The 17,258-nt window shown below is 30.0% G+C and overlaps 1 protein-coding gene and 1 long non-coding RNA gene across 3 annotated transcripts; one reads left to right on the top strand and one right to left on the bottom strand.

Moving 5' to 3' along the window:
• The first annotated feature begins 5,326 nt into the window (after positions 1 to 5,326).
• Positions 5,327 to 8,544, top strand: LOC112747557 (carbon catabolite repressor protein 4 homolog 4-like). Of its 2 annotated transcripts, none has more exons than XM_025795629.3 (9): positions 5,327 to 5,630; positions 5,722 to 5,762; positions 5,859 to 5,908; positions 6,018 to 6,087; positions 6,222 to 6,343; positions 6,906 to 7,039; positions 7,274 to 7,418; positions 7,558 to 7,705; positions 7,840 to 8,544. In XM_025795629.3, the coding sequence occupies exons 1-9, from the start codon at positions 5,402 to 5,404 to the stop codon at positions 8,146 to 8,148; spliced, it is 1,248 nt and encodes a 415-aa protein (XP_025651414.1). In that variant the 5' UTR covers positions 5,327 to 5,401; the 3' UTR covers positions 8,149 to 8,544. The 2 variants fall into 2 exon arrangements, with proteins under 2 accessions (XP_025651414.1, XP_025651415.1); XM_025795630.3 differs by having other exon boundaries at positions 5,329 to 5,630; positions 6,225 to 6,343.
• Positions 8,545 to 10,317: 1,773 nt separating this feature from the next.
• Positions 10,318 to 12,141, bottom strand: LOC112747558 (uncharacterized). Its single transcript, XR_011872688.1, has 2 exons — positions 11,828 to 12,141; positions 10,318 to 11,352 (listed from the first exon to the last, which is right to left on the bottom strand). It is a non-coding gene; the product is annotated as an uncharacterized lncRNA (long non-coding RNA).
• Between the last annotated feature and the right edge of the window lie 5,117 nt (positions 12,142 to 17,258).

Genomic DNA, 17,258 nt, shown 5'->3' on the forward strand with positions numbered 1-17,258 from the left:
AATTAGATACCAAATTATATATATATATATATATATATATATATTTAAAAAATTGTTGTGTTCACTAACTTTTTTTTTGTTTTCAACGTTATTTTCAATTTAGTAGACTAAAAACTAATTTGTCTCATGCATAATATAAAATTTAAACTCTTAATACTTATTTAAGCGGATTAGTAAGTTAATTATTAAATTAATTCAAGTTAATTTGTGTTCACTAACTTATTATTAGCCTTTAATTAAAAGTATTTAATTTATAATATAATTTATTGCCTTTTATAATCTAACTAAAAGCATTAATTAGCCACAATATATATTACTTATGTTGGAAGTTTTGGAACTGCTATCTAGAAGCCCGAGGGTGTAGATCAACCTTACAAAAAAGATTTAGGTGTTCGAATAATAAATGATAATTTTTATTCTATTTTATTTCAGTTGATTGTAGAATATTTTTATTTTTTAAAATTTAGAAAATTATCTTCTTTGAACTAATTTTTTTCCTTTCCAAAATTATTGATGATATATCGTAATATGAACAAAAATTGAACAAAAATTCTCCCACTTTACTATGGGTTAATGTTTAAATTCGTCCCTGAAAGATTACGCGATCTTCATTTTCGTCTCCGAATAATTTTTTTAATCAAATTAGTTCCTGAAAGATAAACTGTTAGTCAAATTAGTCCTTCCGTCAATTGGATGATGACGTGTCACGTTATGTGCCACGTGACATGATGACGTGGTACGCCACGTGACAGGTCAGTAATACGTGGGCACGCCACGTAACAGGTCAATAACACGTGGCATGCCACGTGTTACTTGACATATAAAAAAGTTTTCTATTAGTCAAAATAGTCCTTGAAAGTCCAGACGTAAGTCATTTTCATCCCTCAAATTTTAAAAATTAGTCAAAATAGTCCTTATATGTCAAGTGACACGTGGCATGCCACATGTCACTGACCTGTCACGAGGCGTGCCACGTCATCATACCACGTGGCACTTAACGTGGCACATCATCATCTAATTGACGGAAGGACTAATTTGACTAACAATTTATCTTTGAGAGACTAATTTGATTAAAAAAATTATTCGGGGATAAAAATAAAAATCGCATAATCTTTTAGAGACGAATTTAAACATTAACCATGTTAAAAATTGCAAAGTTGGGAATTTTCAATATTTAAAAAGCTCGATTTCCCCTACTTTTACCTTCATTCATAACCCATTTAATTGTTTAATATTTTGATATGGCGTTCAATTTTATATAAATAGCGAAAAAGAAACACCCTAAAATAGACATAGGTAGAGGACCATATATCTACACTTCTCCAAAATTATTGCCCAAAAAAAAAATTAGAATTGTTATATATGTTAAGTATTTTTTTTATTTAAATTTATTCAAGTAGCTAGGTTTAACATTAACAAAAACCATTTTCATTAAAAGAGCGTTATTACACACGTTTTTTCTTTTCCTTCTCCTCCACGTTTCTTCTTTTTTGCGCTTCTTCTTTTTCTTCTTTTAAATATACGCATACATCATCTTCTTCTTCTTTCAAATTCACGCATACCTCCTCCTCCTCCCCCTTCTTCTTCGTGCACACATATTCTTCTTCTGTTTCTCCTCTTTCTCCTCCTCTTCTTCTCCTCTTTCGTTATCGTTATCACCAACAACACTAATATTTTGCTAATGGATTATTTTTTCAGTCGAATTGAATGGAATGCAATTGCTAAACTGAATTGAATTGAATGGACACAGTTGATCTGAATTGAATTGATAATCTCTAAATTGTAAACACAGGTGTTTTGAATTTGATTTTATATAATGGATAATGTTCCATTCATTTAGTACTTTACAATTGCTTCACCTTAATAACGTGTTCGGTTCATTATGCAGAAAGCTATTTTAAACTTGATTTTATATAATGAATAATGTTTCGTTTATTTAGTACTATACAATTATTTCACCTTAATAACGTGTTCGGTTCATTATGCAAAAAGCTGTTTTGAATTTGATTTTATATAATGGATAATGTTCGGTTCATTTAGTACTATACAATTGTTTCACCTTAATAATATATTCGGTGCACTATGAATTGAATTGAATTGTTTTGAATTGAATGGATGCAAGTGTTCTGAATTGAATTAAATTGATAATCTCTACGAGGAGGAGAAGAAAGAGGGGAAAAAGAAGAAAAACATGCATGTGCACATTTTGAAGAAGAAGAAGAAGAATGAAAAGCAGCACATGATTTAAAAAATTATTACAATAACTTAGATAAATTTAGATAAGAATTTTGTTTAAATGTAAAATTTTATGTAAAAATAATATTTGCAATCAATTTAGAGTGGCCAATTCATTTGTCTTTTCAATTCCACTTTATGCAAGCAACAACTTATTGACCGTCATAAACTCTTAAATAAAATTTAGATTCACAATAAATTAATCATTAGTCTATCAAATTAAAAAATATTATAAATAACTAAAAAACAAAAATAATATATGCAATTTATAATAAGCATTATACTATTATATATGTATCTTTTAGCAACTGTCATATTGGACACCTTTATGTACCTATGTGCTGGTGAATATAACATTAAAGGAAAAAAATAGAAAGAGAGTACGGTGATACGAATAACCGAAAAAAAAATATTATACGGTCAGGGTTAGGGGTGGTAATATATACCCTACTTGCGAGTACTTAACTCGATCTTACTTGATCGGTTAGGGTTGTTAATTCGATTCGTAGTGGGTAGAGTAGGTTTCTTGTGTGGATTAGGTAAGGTACGGGTTGAGCCTCAACCCTACTCGATCAACTCGCATTCTATATATGTTTATATTATATACTTATATAAAAATATGTTTTAAGTGGATGTTGAATCAAAAACCTCTCGCTAAATGTAAAAAATCTTTAACCACTAAAAGAAAATCATTAATAGATAATTTAATATTTTTTTTACATAAAAATCAGTTCTATTTTAAATTATCATCAAGTTATATAATAATATTGTATATCTTTTGTAACTCGCGGGTAGGGTCGGATACCCGCAAATTAAGAGCGGATAGGGTTATGATTAGGATATTCTCAACCCACGAGTACGGTAAGATTGAGTTTATATAAAAATCTAAACATGCGGGTAAGGTTAAGGTTAGATCCAAACCCTACTCTACCCTACCCGTTGCCACCTCTAATCATGGTCCGTAAATATTAATATTTTATTATCAATAATTTCTATTCATATTTTTAAAAATTTTGTTTATAAAAATATAATTTACACATATATTTATTAAAATTTTGTAAATATAAATCAATATAATTTATATTTATATTTTTTAAAATTTGAACACATAAATTAGTATAATTTATTTATTAAAAATAATTTAATATTTATATATGCTAATCAAATGATGACCAAATACTAAAAATTACTAAGTCAAAGAGTTTCTCTAACTGAAAATTCATCAGCATACATATTATATATATATTATACTTGAATCAGAATTAAGGTACTTAGTTACTCACTGTTCCAACAAACATATTGGAAGGTAGGAACCGCCCAGCATATCATGTGAATATATACAGCAAGCAAAGCATCGAAAGCTCAGTAGTACCATGTCCCCCGAACTTGACCAATCCCTGTTCAGATTAATGTTTACATACATTAATTACATTAATTACGAATTTATAAGTTCTTTCATACGTTGCTTGGCCTTCATATTTATTGAATTTACAGCTAACTTCCAAAGGAAATTTCATTGCACCCATCAAATAATTGGTACTTAATTAAACTACTACTTGAAAACGTTTCGTGAATATCATTAAACAATTCACAGACATAGTAACTGTTAATTTATACTCATAGTTTTCTCTTATCAGTATTAGGATTTTGCTACAGTAGTATTTCTAAGTTAATCGCAACCACCAGTTCTAATGTTAAATGTGATGCATTTAATTGTTTGGGGTCGGGGATTAAATTTAAGAAAAGAGCTTAGCAAAAGTGGACCATCATGGAGCAGCCATCACTAGCCAGTGCAATCTTGTCGCCATGATATTAATGTTCATATTAATGTGCCTATTAATTAAGTATAGATGTATATGCAACGCAACATTATGGATAATGTTATTAGTGGTGATGGGACTCAAATTAATTTGATGCAAATTGTTTGAAACACTAACATATTCTAATCAGATCCAACCCCTTTAATTGAAAAATAATAATTAAAAATCACTAATCAAAACTCAACTCCAAGAATCAACACTATCTTTATAGAAACTTCTTAACTCGTTGATTGCATAATTATCCTAAACAATGGTTGAGACTTAAAATTGAATGATTAGGTCCACCAAAGAGTAATTTAAATATTTTGCGTCTCTTTAATTTGTGGACGAACTAGAATCTTGTTTGATACGCAAGTGGAACCTTATGGATTAAGAATTGACGAGATTCTTGCGGCTTTATCTCCACTAATGCGAAGTTGCTCGGTTAAATTGGTCCAAATAAAAATGGTCCCATCTGCTTACGAGGTTGTGGTGTCATAGCCATTTACATCCATGGAAATGGCATAATTCACGATTCTCACTTATCATTATCCATCAATCATTGAATTTTAGCTCTTCATTTAGCCAAGTTCACATTAGGCGGCTGCAAACACAACTATAGTTTTTGTTTCTCAAATAAATTAATAAAAATAAAATGTTAAATAAACGTTACATACATTGTGTGTGTGTGTGTTTTTTTACACCAAAAAAATACATTGTTTTTTTTAATAGTATTTCAATGGCAGACAATGAAAAAAATAAATAAAAAAAACTACTTCACGCTTTGCTTGTTTGAGAATAAGTGAGCCTCTTTTTTTCTTGGTCTGGAATGAGCTTTTTTCTTTTCTTTTTTTTTTCCAGTTGTCCGCAGTATTTTTTAGTCCGACAAGTCAAAAACTAATCAATCACGAATTTGAATTTTATTTAAGAGTCTGTCGCTGAATAATAGGTTGTTATATGTACAAGGCGGGATTTAAACTCCCAAAACTTATTTAAGTGAACAAGTAAGTTGACCACTTGACCGGTTTAAGTTGGTTTGAAATTAACCTTTTTTTTTGGTAAAATGAAATGAGCCTCTTTGATTGGAGTGTGGTAAAAACAGGTCGACGCCCATATTTGGGGCAGCCCATTAAAGTAGTGAGATAGGAACAAAATAAAGTAGTTGGGTTACTTATTGCCCAAAAATAAAGTTGTTGGGTTACTGTAACCCAAAACTATTGTTGGGCTACCGATACAAAAACGAAGTTGGGCCTAGGCCTGTATAATGTTAACAGTAAATCTGTAACACAACAGTGCACAACTGCAGTGCAGACAAACGCAGCGGCAGTTGAGAACAGATACAGAAGACGAGAATTGAAGAGATAGAAATGCTAAAAGCAGGAGTAGCTGCTCTTTCGCGCTCACCACCTCCTTCTTCTTCTTTCACGAGCTACGCTACCATTCACGATTCCGCAAACTTTCACCGCGTTTCGATCAGAGTAGCAACATTCACGAAAATGGCCTCCTCCGCCTCCTCCTCACCACTCCCCTCACTCAACATTCCAAATTTCGTTTCCGTCGAAGGCGCCGACGTACATTCGCGAACTAAACCTGATGGTAACGCCGTCGTATTCAAACCTTGTTCGTTTCACTTCTTCTCTTTCACGTCAAATCTAATTTTTCCTTTTGCTTTTATAATTAAATTCAGGCTTCAGATTCACCTTAGTCTCGTATAACATATTAGCTCAGGTTTGTTCAGTTTAGGGTAAATCTAAATTTTGATGCACAACCGTTGACTTTGACTTTTTTTTGTTTAATTTTAATTTAAAAAAATTTCTTATGTAGGCTTATGTGAAGAGCTCTCTGTTCCCACACTCTCCTTCCCCGTCACTCAAGTAAATTTCTTTGCTTCCCAAGTTTCATTTTTAAATATTGAATCAGTAAATAAATGTGAACTACGAATTTTACTGTAGTTGTTCTTGATTATGATTTTGCTTTCTGCAGGTGGAAATTTCGTTCAAGTTCCATTTTAGAAGTTCTCAAGAACTTGGGAGCTGATTTTTTCTGCCTACAGGTTTATTTTCCTCCTCTTTTTGATTTTGCTGCTTTTTTTTTTATTATGCCAACCTGGATATGAATTGCTTGGGACATTTGTCTTGCATTGTTTTTCTTTGGATGAGTTCTTATTCCTATATGGAATAATGTCAGGAGGTTGATGAATTTGATAGCTTTTACAATGGAAGCATGCGGAACTTGGGATATTCGTCTATCTATATGAAGAGAAGTGGACAGAAGCGTGATGGGTGTGGCTTGTTTTACAAGCATGACCGGTATGTCGAACTATTGTACAATGCTGAAGCAACTTGTACTTTAGAAGATTATGGAACATAGATACATGACCTATATCCAATGAGTAGCAAGGATTTTGCACCTGGATAGAGGTTTCTTAAATGGACAAGAGAGAACTAGAACAACCTTGCTTTACTGATTTAAAAAATTGAAAACCCCTCAACATGCTTTTTGTTTTGACTAGATTTTGGTCTTGGAAGGATTCCACATTCTTACTTGCAATTCCGTCACCACTTACACAACATCCTTCTGTTGTAAATGTTGGTCAATAGATATGCTGATAAATGCAAATTCCCTAAAATCTGAATGGAATTATGAAGCATTTACACAACAGGGTAGTATGCTAGTTATGTGTAATTGGTATTCAGATCATTGTGGTTCTTTTTATCTGTCTCTCATTCTCGTCCTGTCTTTTGGGATTAATTTTCATTCGAATTTGGTTTTATAGTAAAACAATGGGACTGATCATTGATCAAAACTTCAATTAGTCTTAATGATTTCAGCATTCTTAGTTTATATTTATTCTTACTTTCTGGCATTTAGTGCAGAGTTGGTTTTGGAGGAGAAAATTGAATACAACGATCTAGTAAAGTCAATTAAAGATGGAAACTCTCCAAATGATGACAAAGAAAGCAAAGGCCAGCCAAATAAACAAGAGGATGCTGCATCCAATGATGGTTAGTGCATCAAGCCCATGTATTTTCTTATTGATATTAGAGACTGCTCCATCTTGTGTATAATACTGCCTTGACATTGATATTGTTATTGAGTATTAACCTACTGATAGACTACTTGCGGAATCTATGCATTTGTCCTGCTTTTTCATGTTTGTTGCTGCTGTACTCCTTTGATTGTTTCTGCACCAAACGCATGTATGCAATATTTGTTCGTTAACTGATCTTTTGATTTAGGACCTAAATCGAATAAAGAAGATCGTGGAGACCCCAAAGATCCTCGTGTGAGACTAAAGCGTGACTGTGTAGGAATTTTGGCTGCGTTTAGGGTCAAAGATCCCTCTCGTCATGTTGTTATTGTGGCCAACACACATCTTTATTGGTATGAACTGGCATGCTTTGCTTTTATTTTTCATGTCTTGTTCTTTTACTTTTCAATGTTTTTCATGTAGATCTAGTTATATCAACACATGGTTGCTCTAGTGGTGGAATTCATTAATGATACTGAGTTATTGTCCCAGGGATCCTGAATGGGCTGATGTCAAGCTTGCACAAGCTAAATATCTTCTTTCTCGATTATCACAATTCAAAACTCTGGTATCAGATCAATATGAATGCACGCCTGAAGTCATTTTGGCTGGTGACTTTAATTCTACACCAGGAGATATGGTATGGTAACTAGATACTTCTAAAACTTCACACTTCCTATTTCTTATTTTTATCTAGATTCTGTGTCCCCTGCGCCTGTATTGCATGAAATTTATGTGTTGAGTCAGGCTATTCTTATTTTCGGATTGTTTCAGGTTTATCAGTACCTCATATCAGGCAATTCTTCTTCACAAATTATGCCTGAATGTTTGGAGGAGCAACCAATTCCCTTATGTAGTGTCTACGCTTCTACGAGAGGAGAGCCACCATTTACAAACTACACACCTGGTTTCACCGGAACTCTCGATTATATATTATTCTGCCCCTCTGACCACATGAAACCAATCAGCTTTCTTGAGCTTCCAGACTCCGATGCAGTCGACATTGTCGGTGGACTGCCAAACTATAGTCATCCAAGTGATCATCTACCAATTGGTGCTGAATTTGAGATCATCAAGGAGTAAATGGTCTTGTACGGCTAAGTGGTATTTGATTTCTCAAGCATTCATGTTGATGAGGCAAAGAATTGGGGCGAGTATACTATGGATTAGGCAGTGAAATCAACCGAGTGACTTGACAAGGTGATGGTCACTTAACCTCCAATTATCAAATGAACATTACTTGTTTTAGAAAATTTTGTAGGATTGAATTCTCTTTCCAGTTGCACAATCCTTGTAGAATCTTTTGCTTGTCTTCCATCATGTGATATTTTTCAAGATTTTTTTTCCGTCCGATTTTGATGTGCACATTTTTATTATAAAAACGTAGTTTGTTATGTGTAACCAGCGGCTTGGCAAGCCACTTTCCTATTGTTGTTAAGTGACATTATTTTATAATAAAAGGAAAATATTAGAGGCTAATACTTTTATTGGAAAGAAAAATGGAAGGTTGACTAGTATGCAAGATAAATACAAAAAAAAAAAAATATTAGTCTTCTAATATTTCTCAAAATGAAAATTTATAAATAAGATAATCCTTCTGTTTTGTTTTATAAATTAGAAAAATGAATAGCCGCTAGTATTTTTGTGCCTGGTGCGAAGTTCTAAAACTGATCTTTTAAGTAGTTATGCAAAAAATGAATGATGATGATAACGGTATTGATGTTAATGTATATAGCTTATGGCCCTATGATGGCGTGACTAGTAGTTTGATCATGGCCTTGACATTCGTTTTCAGTCTATGGAGTATGTAGTGATAACATTATGATTCTTCCTCAGCTTAATTTGCTCTGTGCTGCATTATTATGGTTATTGTTATTGCTTTGCTCTCACAAATATGAAAATGTTTTGGACGGCTCTGATATGTCAATTCAAGTGATTCTTGGGTCATTATAGTGTCACAATCATTCACACTAGACTGCAGCATGGCCATCACGACTTCATACACAGTTATGAATTATAATGGGAGTGTTTTCTTGTTCAAGTTGGGGGTCTTAGGGGACCACCAATTGCAAGTTGCAATGTGAGTTTGTGAGGAGTTAGATTTGGGTGGCTACTTTGGCTTTCTATACCCATCAATAGGTAGCGTTTGTTTTGAGGTACTGAGATAGAGACTGGAAAACTGAGATTCAGTATCATGTTTGTTGGTTCAGAGACTAGTATTGAAATTTCTGTCTCTGTCCCCAAAATTTTAGTATTTCAGTATCTCCAAAGATTAGGGATACAAGGAACTAAAATTTTTAGAGATGGAGATTGAAATTTCAATAACATTTTATATCTAAAATACTATCATTTCAATTAATTAATTCCAATTTTATCTTTTGTACAAATTAAATTAGAATTCATTCTTATTTCAATTTCTGTTTTCTACTTTACACCAAACAGAATACTAAAATTTATTTCAATCTCTGTCTCTTAAGTCTCTGTCTCTCAGTCTCAATCTTTTTGTGTCTGTTAAGCATTTCTATCTTTTTTTCTCAATGAATCAATTGATATTTCAACCTTTATTATTATAGATTCAATTTGAATGTCAAAGTATCTCCCACTTTTTTTACCCATTGGCTGAGAAATATAATTGAGTCTAAGCAGGGAATTAATTTTTAGGAGTAAATTTGTAGCTATTTTTTTTAGTTTAATTTTTTACTCTTATATTTACAATAACTCATAATTTTGAGAATCGGTTAATTCAGCCGAGTTAACTGAAAGTTGGCTACCAAATTAATTCAGCTCAGCGGAAAAATTAATTATTAGTAAATCGGTAATAAATAAAAAAAATTAAAAAATATAAAACGATTAAATCGGTCTAATTTTTAACAGCTAATTTAAAATAATAAAACATATTTTTTTAAAATATATCATATTTAAATAAGCTTAAAATCTCTCAACCTCTAGTTGTAGCCTTTCAATTTTCAGAACCTTCCAATCACCTTTTACTTCTTTGTTCTTCTTCCTCTGAACAAAACACTTAACGCCCCCACAACTTTACCTCTCACACTATTAACCGGTCGTTATTGTTGTCGACCAGCCTACATCTTAAACTATAAACCCAAACACTCCAAAAGAGAAGGGTTAAAAAGATAATTTTGACAATTAAAAACGTTATTAGTTCATCCGGGAGTTTTCTGAGAACTTTGAATAGTTAAAATAAGTTCTCTGAATTACTAAACCAAGGTCTAAATCAAGTGGAGCTTGAGCTAAGGAGAAATGGATCCTCTCCATTATTTTTGTCATTAGAGAGAATAAAGTGTAATTTCCTACCTTTAATTCTACAAGTGGGACCAAAAATAAATGAGAGAGAGAATACAATAAAGGATGAGATCTTTCACTGGATACCATCCAATTTTTATCCGTTGGAGAGGATCCACTCCCTGAGCTAAGGTACATATGGTGGGGTTGATTGAACTTTATGGTTCTGAGTGTATAGTAAATATCATTTTTCCCCAAGGCTTGGGCAACATTATAGGGAACCTTATCCCCACGGTCAGTATCATAAACTTTAATAGCCCTATATATAAAGTACATTATTATTCAGCATTTCAACTATTTTTTTTAATCCATGACGCAGAACCATACAAATCCATGTAGCAGAGTTGTCACACATTCGCGATTCTTCCTTCATCGGGTACTAGTTTGGCACTTTTCTTGATTTGAGTGCTCAATTTTTGTTTTAGGATCATATTTTGACACAAGGGAAAAAAAAATAAGTCACATATTCAAAATGTAATTAATTATTTATATTTATTTCAGTTGGAGCTCTGTGTGTGTGTGTGTAAATGGTCATTAATACCCTTTGCATGTTTACACATAGACCAAAGGGAAAAAATTTAATATTGAGAGGTTGGGTTTATGCTTGTGAGTTTGAGATAAGGGTTTGCACGTCCTTTTATTCAATAAATAATATACTTCTTCTATTTTTCTTTCAAGAAAAAACTCTAAGTATCACATTCATTTTAATAGAAATAAAAATAAAAATTTCAACTAAAAACGAAGAGTATATATAAAATATCTCATGCAACCTATCTACATGTATATATACACAAAGTTGAAAGCTTTCAATTTATTATTTTTGAGTATTGTATCAATTAGGCTTAATTTATTAGCTAGTTGCACGTATAATATACTATTATTAATTTCAATTTTCTTAACATTTAATTCATTATTATGTGAATGTTAATCGATTATAATTTTGTTATTTCCTTTTAAAAATATTGAGAACTTGTCAGCAAAAACCTGCAGATGAAAATACAACACTAATTAGCAAAATAACAAATAAGTACAACGAATTAACTCAGTATACAGCACAATGATATACACCTTGAAATGCAGGACCTTTGGCTTTTACACTCAGATTAATTAATTAATTAATGCTTCATGACATACATAAACACATGCCGCTCCTTCTAATTAATAATATATACATTAATGTGAGTACTCACGTGCGAATTGATAGTTGAGAATTGTTATATTACGATTTAAAATCATTTAATTAACAATTCTTAGATATCCACTTCACATCAAAATAACTGCCACCGTACATTAATTGTAAGGAAGAACTGGAAATGAGAAATATGGCTCGGTGAGTTGTGCCTCCATGGCGGTTATTGCATTTGGTTGATTGGAAACATCTCCGAGAAAACCATTATAGAAGGCCTTAACCTTTGTGACAACGTAAATAAAAGATGATGCAAGGTACGAGAATCCCAACCTGTGAAGCTTTTGTGCTAGCTGCTGCTTTGCACCTTTCTTCTTGTTCAAATCTTGTTCTTGTTGGGTGCTTGCATTGCCACTGCCTTCGTCGTTGTCGCTGCCGTGGTTGGTTATTCGACGATACCGATGAGAGAGTTTACAACCGCCACGACGGCGGCTGCCGCTCCCTCTTTCGCCGTAGGAGGCTGTGCAGTGCATTAATGTTTGGCATCTTGTATTGCTGGCAAGTTGTGATGCCATGTTTATGGCTGAGGAATGAAGAGTGTATCCTCTTTCACTCACTGCTCTATCCTTTTCTATTTATTTGCAATTGAGATTTGAATGGATCATGGCCTTTATATAGAGTAGTAGCCTAACTTGTACCAAACATATATATTATTCTTTTTAAAATATGAATTTAATTTTGATATATTAAGAGGTTAAAGTTTTAAAATATAATTTATAATCACATTTTTTTATAATTATTCATGCCACCAATATAAAAAATAATTATTTTTATTGATATGATATTATATAATTAGATGTATGTGCAAATTTATTTTATACTAATAATATATAAAATTAAAATTTTAAAATATATGTCAATTTAAAGAGTTTAATTTTGATGAAGTATAAAGGGTTTAGTGTTTTACACCGTTATTTAATTAAATTTATAAATTTAAATTTATTTAATTATATTTTACGATGTGACATACAAGATTATTGGATGTTGTTGTAAAATTATTTTACATTAATTAGATTTGAGTAATATATTAAGGAATTTAAATTTAATTTTAATGTACTAATAAATTAACAATTTTTACATAATTATTTAATTAAATTTATATACTTAGATAATATTTTTAGTCGTAAATTTAAAAATTAACTAATTTTGCTGATTAAGCAATACAGATTAGATGTTTGTGTAAATTATTTATATAAATCAATTTTATGTATTTAAATAATTTTTTAAATAGTAAAATTTTAAAATTAATTATTTTTGTTGATTAAGTAATACACGATTAGATGCATGTGCAAATCACTTACATGCAAATTAAATCAAACTTGCATTGCTAATACATTTTGGTAATAAATTTCTTTATATATTTTTATTTATTATTTATTATTTTATTTCTGTTAAAAAATAATTTAAAATAAAAAGAATATATAATATCTCATCGCATTTTTTGAGGTCTATATATGGGTTGTATTTAATTAATAATAATAGATTTTGATTTGCAGACTACTTCAAATAATTATAATTTTAAGTCAACACAAAATTCTAACACCTGCATACAGAATTTTAGTTTCTAACCACATATATAATTTGCGCAAAGAATTGCTTTCTAAATTGAAAGAGCCTGGGTCACAATTTTAATTTGTAATTAAATAATGGATCCCGCTAGGGAGACAATGGACTATTTGTAAATGAACATCTTCTATACTATTTAGAATAACCATCTAAGTACAAGGGATAATAAACAAGGATCGAACTCTTGACCTTTTGGATCTAAAGCTTTAATACCATGTCATGATACTACTCATTCCAAAAGCTTCAGCTGATGAAAAAATATAACACTAATAATTATATCTCTAATACTCCATAAACCTCCATTATACACATTGTATAAATATTTCATTGGCTCCTCATACTTTCCCTTAAATAATATGCAAACACAGCCTTTCTTAGCAAGATTTCATAATGTTTGCTAGTTAGTTGCTTCTACAAAAAATCATGAAGATGGGGTCCGTTGTTAAATTACTGAAAGGTACACGGCACGTGAAGAGTAGGGCCTATTAGGACAAGCAGGGTAGCATTGTCATTTTCATTTTCATTAAGACATGTAATGTAAGTGAGGTTGGATCACGTAATTGCATTTGCATGGTAATTAAGGTGCTTAGCTCTCTATCTCTCTCTCTCACACACACAACTATCTAACTATCTAATTCTTGATACCTGATTTGGTTAGGCAATTGGTATCATTTGGCCTTTAATTAATTAAAAAAAATAATGTATGTATTTTTTTTCCCGTGTATATTTCTTTTATCATATATAAAAATGCTATATATAACGTAACGTTCTTTTTATATCTATCTATCTATATAAATAATCAATTTAGTTGTTCAGTGGTCAATTTATTCGTCCGCAAACAAATTTTTTAATATAGTTCAAATGCACAATAAATTAATTTTTAGTCTACCAAATTAAAAAATATTTTGAAAAAAAGAAATCTATATACGTTTGTGTTTGATCAATTTTATATTTTCAGTAACAGTTACAACTTACATGTGTGTTAAAACCAAAATTATTTCATTCACCTATGGGAATAATAACTTTAACTCTTTACGTATATCAGCTAACTTTAACAGTAAATATAATTATAATTAAGGCTACACATGAATCAGATAGCATCCGTGATAATTATTCGCATTCGATCCGAATTTTACGGATATTATTCAATCTGCAGAGTTATCGAATCGAATTGGATCCGATCCGCACTATAGTAGAATCGAATTGCAGATTTGACAGTGATATCTGTGGATCCGATTTGCAGATTCGCATATCCGCACGTTTCATATAAATAACATAGTTTAAGAAAATAAACCCTAATGTGATATGAATTTTATTGTGTTGTTTTATGAATTTTATGATATCATGTTTTTAACTTTTTATGTTGTACTTTAACTTAGAATAATTAAACTTAAATCTTGTGTTATTATTTTTCTTTTGTTATCCAAGAAAACTTTTATTGATAATATTTTATGAGTAAATAGGTTTAAACAAGTGAAAAAAAATAGATTTTCTAGAACCAAAATGAATCTTAAAACAATTTTTTTGAATTATACGGATATACCCGATATTCAACTTAAAAAATTGTGGATATCGTATCCGATCCGATCTTATGACTGCAGTGCAGATCAGATAAAATTATAAACTATATGCGATTTGATCCGATTCGTGTGTAGCTCTAAAATATATTATGAAATATGTGTTACAAGACCCGCATATTCAAACTTAGTTTGTAAGCTCAAGTTAGAAACGAAAATCTCTAGCCAGCGAGCAATTTATACAATAATAATAATAATCTTATATATGTTGGATTGTTACCTATATTGGTCTCGCATATATTTATAATAAAATGTTTTGAGCTATAACCAGGAACCACTATGTCCATGAAAAGAAAAAACACTGATAATTAGATAATTTTACATAATTTAATTGGAACTATGGTTCCTTTTTGTGCAATTAAAACTCAAATTTGAGATTATTGAAAAAAAAATAGACATATGTACATATATAGCTATCACTTAATTAATGATAATAAAATTTAAATCACCAAATATACATTACTAATAAGATTGTTGTTTCTCATTATGTGCGTGTCTTAACTGTTAACTAAACAGAAAACAAAAGTACATATGCGTGATCATGGAGATTGGAGAAGTTAACACAAAAACATACATAAAGAAAAATATAGTCGCACAGAGTCTAAAATTGGTTATTGATAATGACGTTGACTTCAAATTATGGGGGTTTGACGGTGTTACTGGTTGTGGCGGTTTTGCTTGTCTTTACGCCATTCCCTAATTTGCAAGAGCTTCAATTAATACTCTTTAATTTACCAATATTTTTGCTTTCTTGTCTGTTTGTGGCTGCAGCATGCAATGTTGATTCTCACGTTGTGTTTTGCCTTAATTGATGGAACATCACTTCACGTGAAATTGAGCTGGCGCTTCTTCTCTTAGTTATCTGTGATGATGAGGCCATTCCACATTTAACTTGAAATTCTTTATGATTAATTGTTTCAATCACATTTTTTATTTGTATTAAATATACTACCATTCTCAAAGCATTTTAACTATAAGGTTTATTTTCTAGTTCTACATATTTTCAGTTGTTATAAAAGGACACGTATGGTATATATCTTGACATTAATATAGAATTTGGAAGAAAGTTGTATATATATCATTAAATCGTTCATCTCAATTATAAAAAATATATATAATATATATTTATTAAAATTAACAAATAAAATAATTAAAATACCAATGTTTTAGGTATACTTAAAATTTTTCTTATGTTGCAACTACATATAGTACTATATGCTGAGTTTTAAGTATTAGGATAATAAAACAAAGAAAAAATATAGATAATTAATAATATTTTTGAACAATGTGAATTATTAAGATTAAAAGAATAAATTTAATAAATAATATTAAATTAAGATATAATGTACTTATATTTGATTAGTGATTGTTCATGTTGTTTAAGATAATCATTGTTTACCTAGCACTTCTCTAAAAAAACAAAATATTGAATCCGTTCCTGACTAATTAATCAGTTGTCTAAAAGTGGAGTGGAGCAGTAATAATATTAGATAATTGATGAATTTCTCGGCCAATAAAAAAAGTTTGAGAGCATCACATATAAAACCATCCATTCCGTTACGTAATCAATAATAATTCTATCAATTTCTACCAATTTTTATTTATTATTGTATTTAATAAAAATATTTTTATGAAGATGTCCAATAAAAATATCTCTTTTTATGGTTGTATCTAATAGAAACATTTTTGTATATATATCTCTTAAATTTGTTTTTTTATACATATATCTTCTAATGAAAGTGTCTTTAATATTAATTATTGTTGGCAATAAATTAGCATATAATATATTGGTACTCTATATTTTTTCTAAAACTATTATAAATGTGAGTCACTCAGATAAAAAACGACTAAAATATTTTTTTTAAATATTTTTTAATAATTAAAATTTAACATATATAATCAATTAAACCGTATTATTTTTGTCAAAATTAGGCCAAACAAATTAATTTAACTGAAAAAATAGTAAATTAAATTTTAAACTGATCTGAATTAATATTATTTTTTATAAAAAATAACTATAATATTTTTATTATAAAAAATGACTAAAATATTCTTATTATATATATTAATTTTAAAAATTCTAAATTCTAGCATTTTACTTCTCTTTTATCATAGAATTATAATTTAAAATTTTCAAAATTAATATATATATAATAAAAATATTATAATTACTTTTTTATAAAATATATTTAATTTAGACTAATTTAAAATTTAATTTATTGATTTTTTAACTAAATTAATTTATCCAGTCTAATTTTAATAAAAAATATAATTTAATCGATTATATATATTAAATTTTAATTATAAAAAAATATTTTTGATATATTTATCTTAGTAATTTTCATTATAAATTGCAAAGTGGGGTCAAATCATATCAAATAGGAATGTTAATACGGGCGTCACAATGATTTGAAAGGGTACATAGAAACAACTTGTTTTCCCCGGAAAAAAACAGTAGTGGGTATGTACCGTGTTAGTTTTCTTGAATCTTCTTTGTACCAAACTCACTTTAGAGAATTAGTGGTGAATGATTGATCTACATTATTCTACTAGCACTCTAG

Source organism: Arachis hypogaea, chromosome 15 (assembly GCF_003086295.3).
Source record: "Arachis hypogaea cultivar Tifrunner chromosome 15, arahy.Tifrunner.gnm2.J5K5, whole genome shotgun sequence".
NCBI lineage: Eukaryota > Viridiplantae > Streptophyta > Magnoliopsida > Fabales > Fabaceae > Arachis > Arachis hypogaea.

Coding starts and splice junctions, on each gene's coding strand:
- LOC112747557 (XM_025795629.3), top strand. CDS start 5,402: ATGCTAAAAGCAGGAGTAGCTGCTCTTTCGCGCTCACCACCTCCTTCT. Junction 7,419..7,557: donor GCCAACACACATCTTTATTG/GTATGAACTGGC, acceptor TTATTGTCCCAG/GGATCCTGAATGGGCTGATG. Junction 7,706..7,839: donor ATTCTACACCAGGAGATATG/GTATGGTAACTA, acceptor GGATTGTTTCAG/GTTTATCAGTACCTCATATC.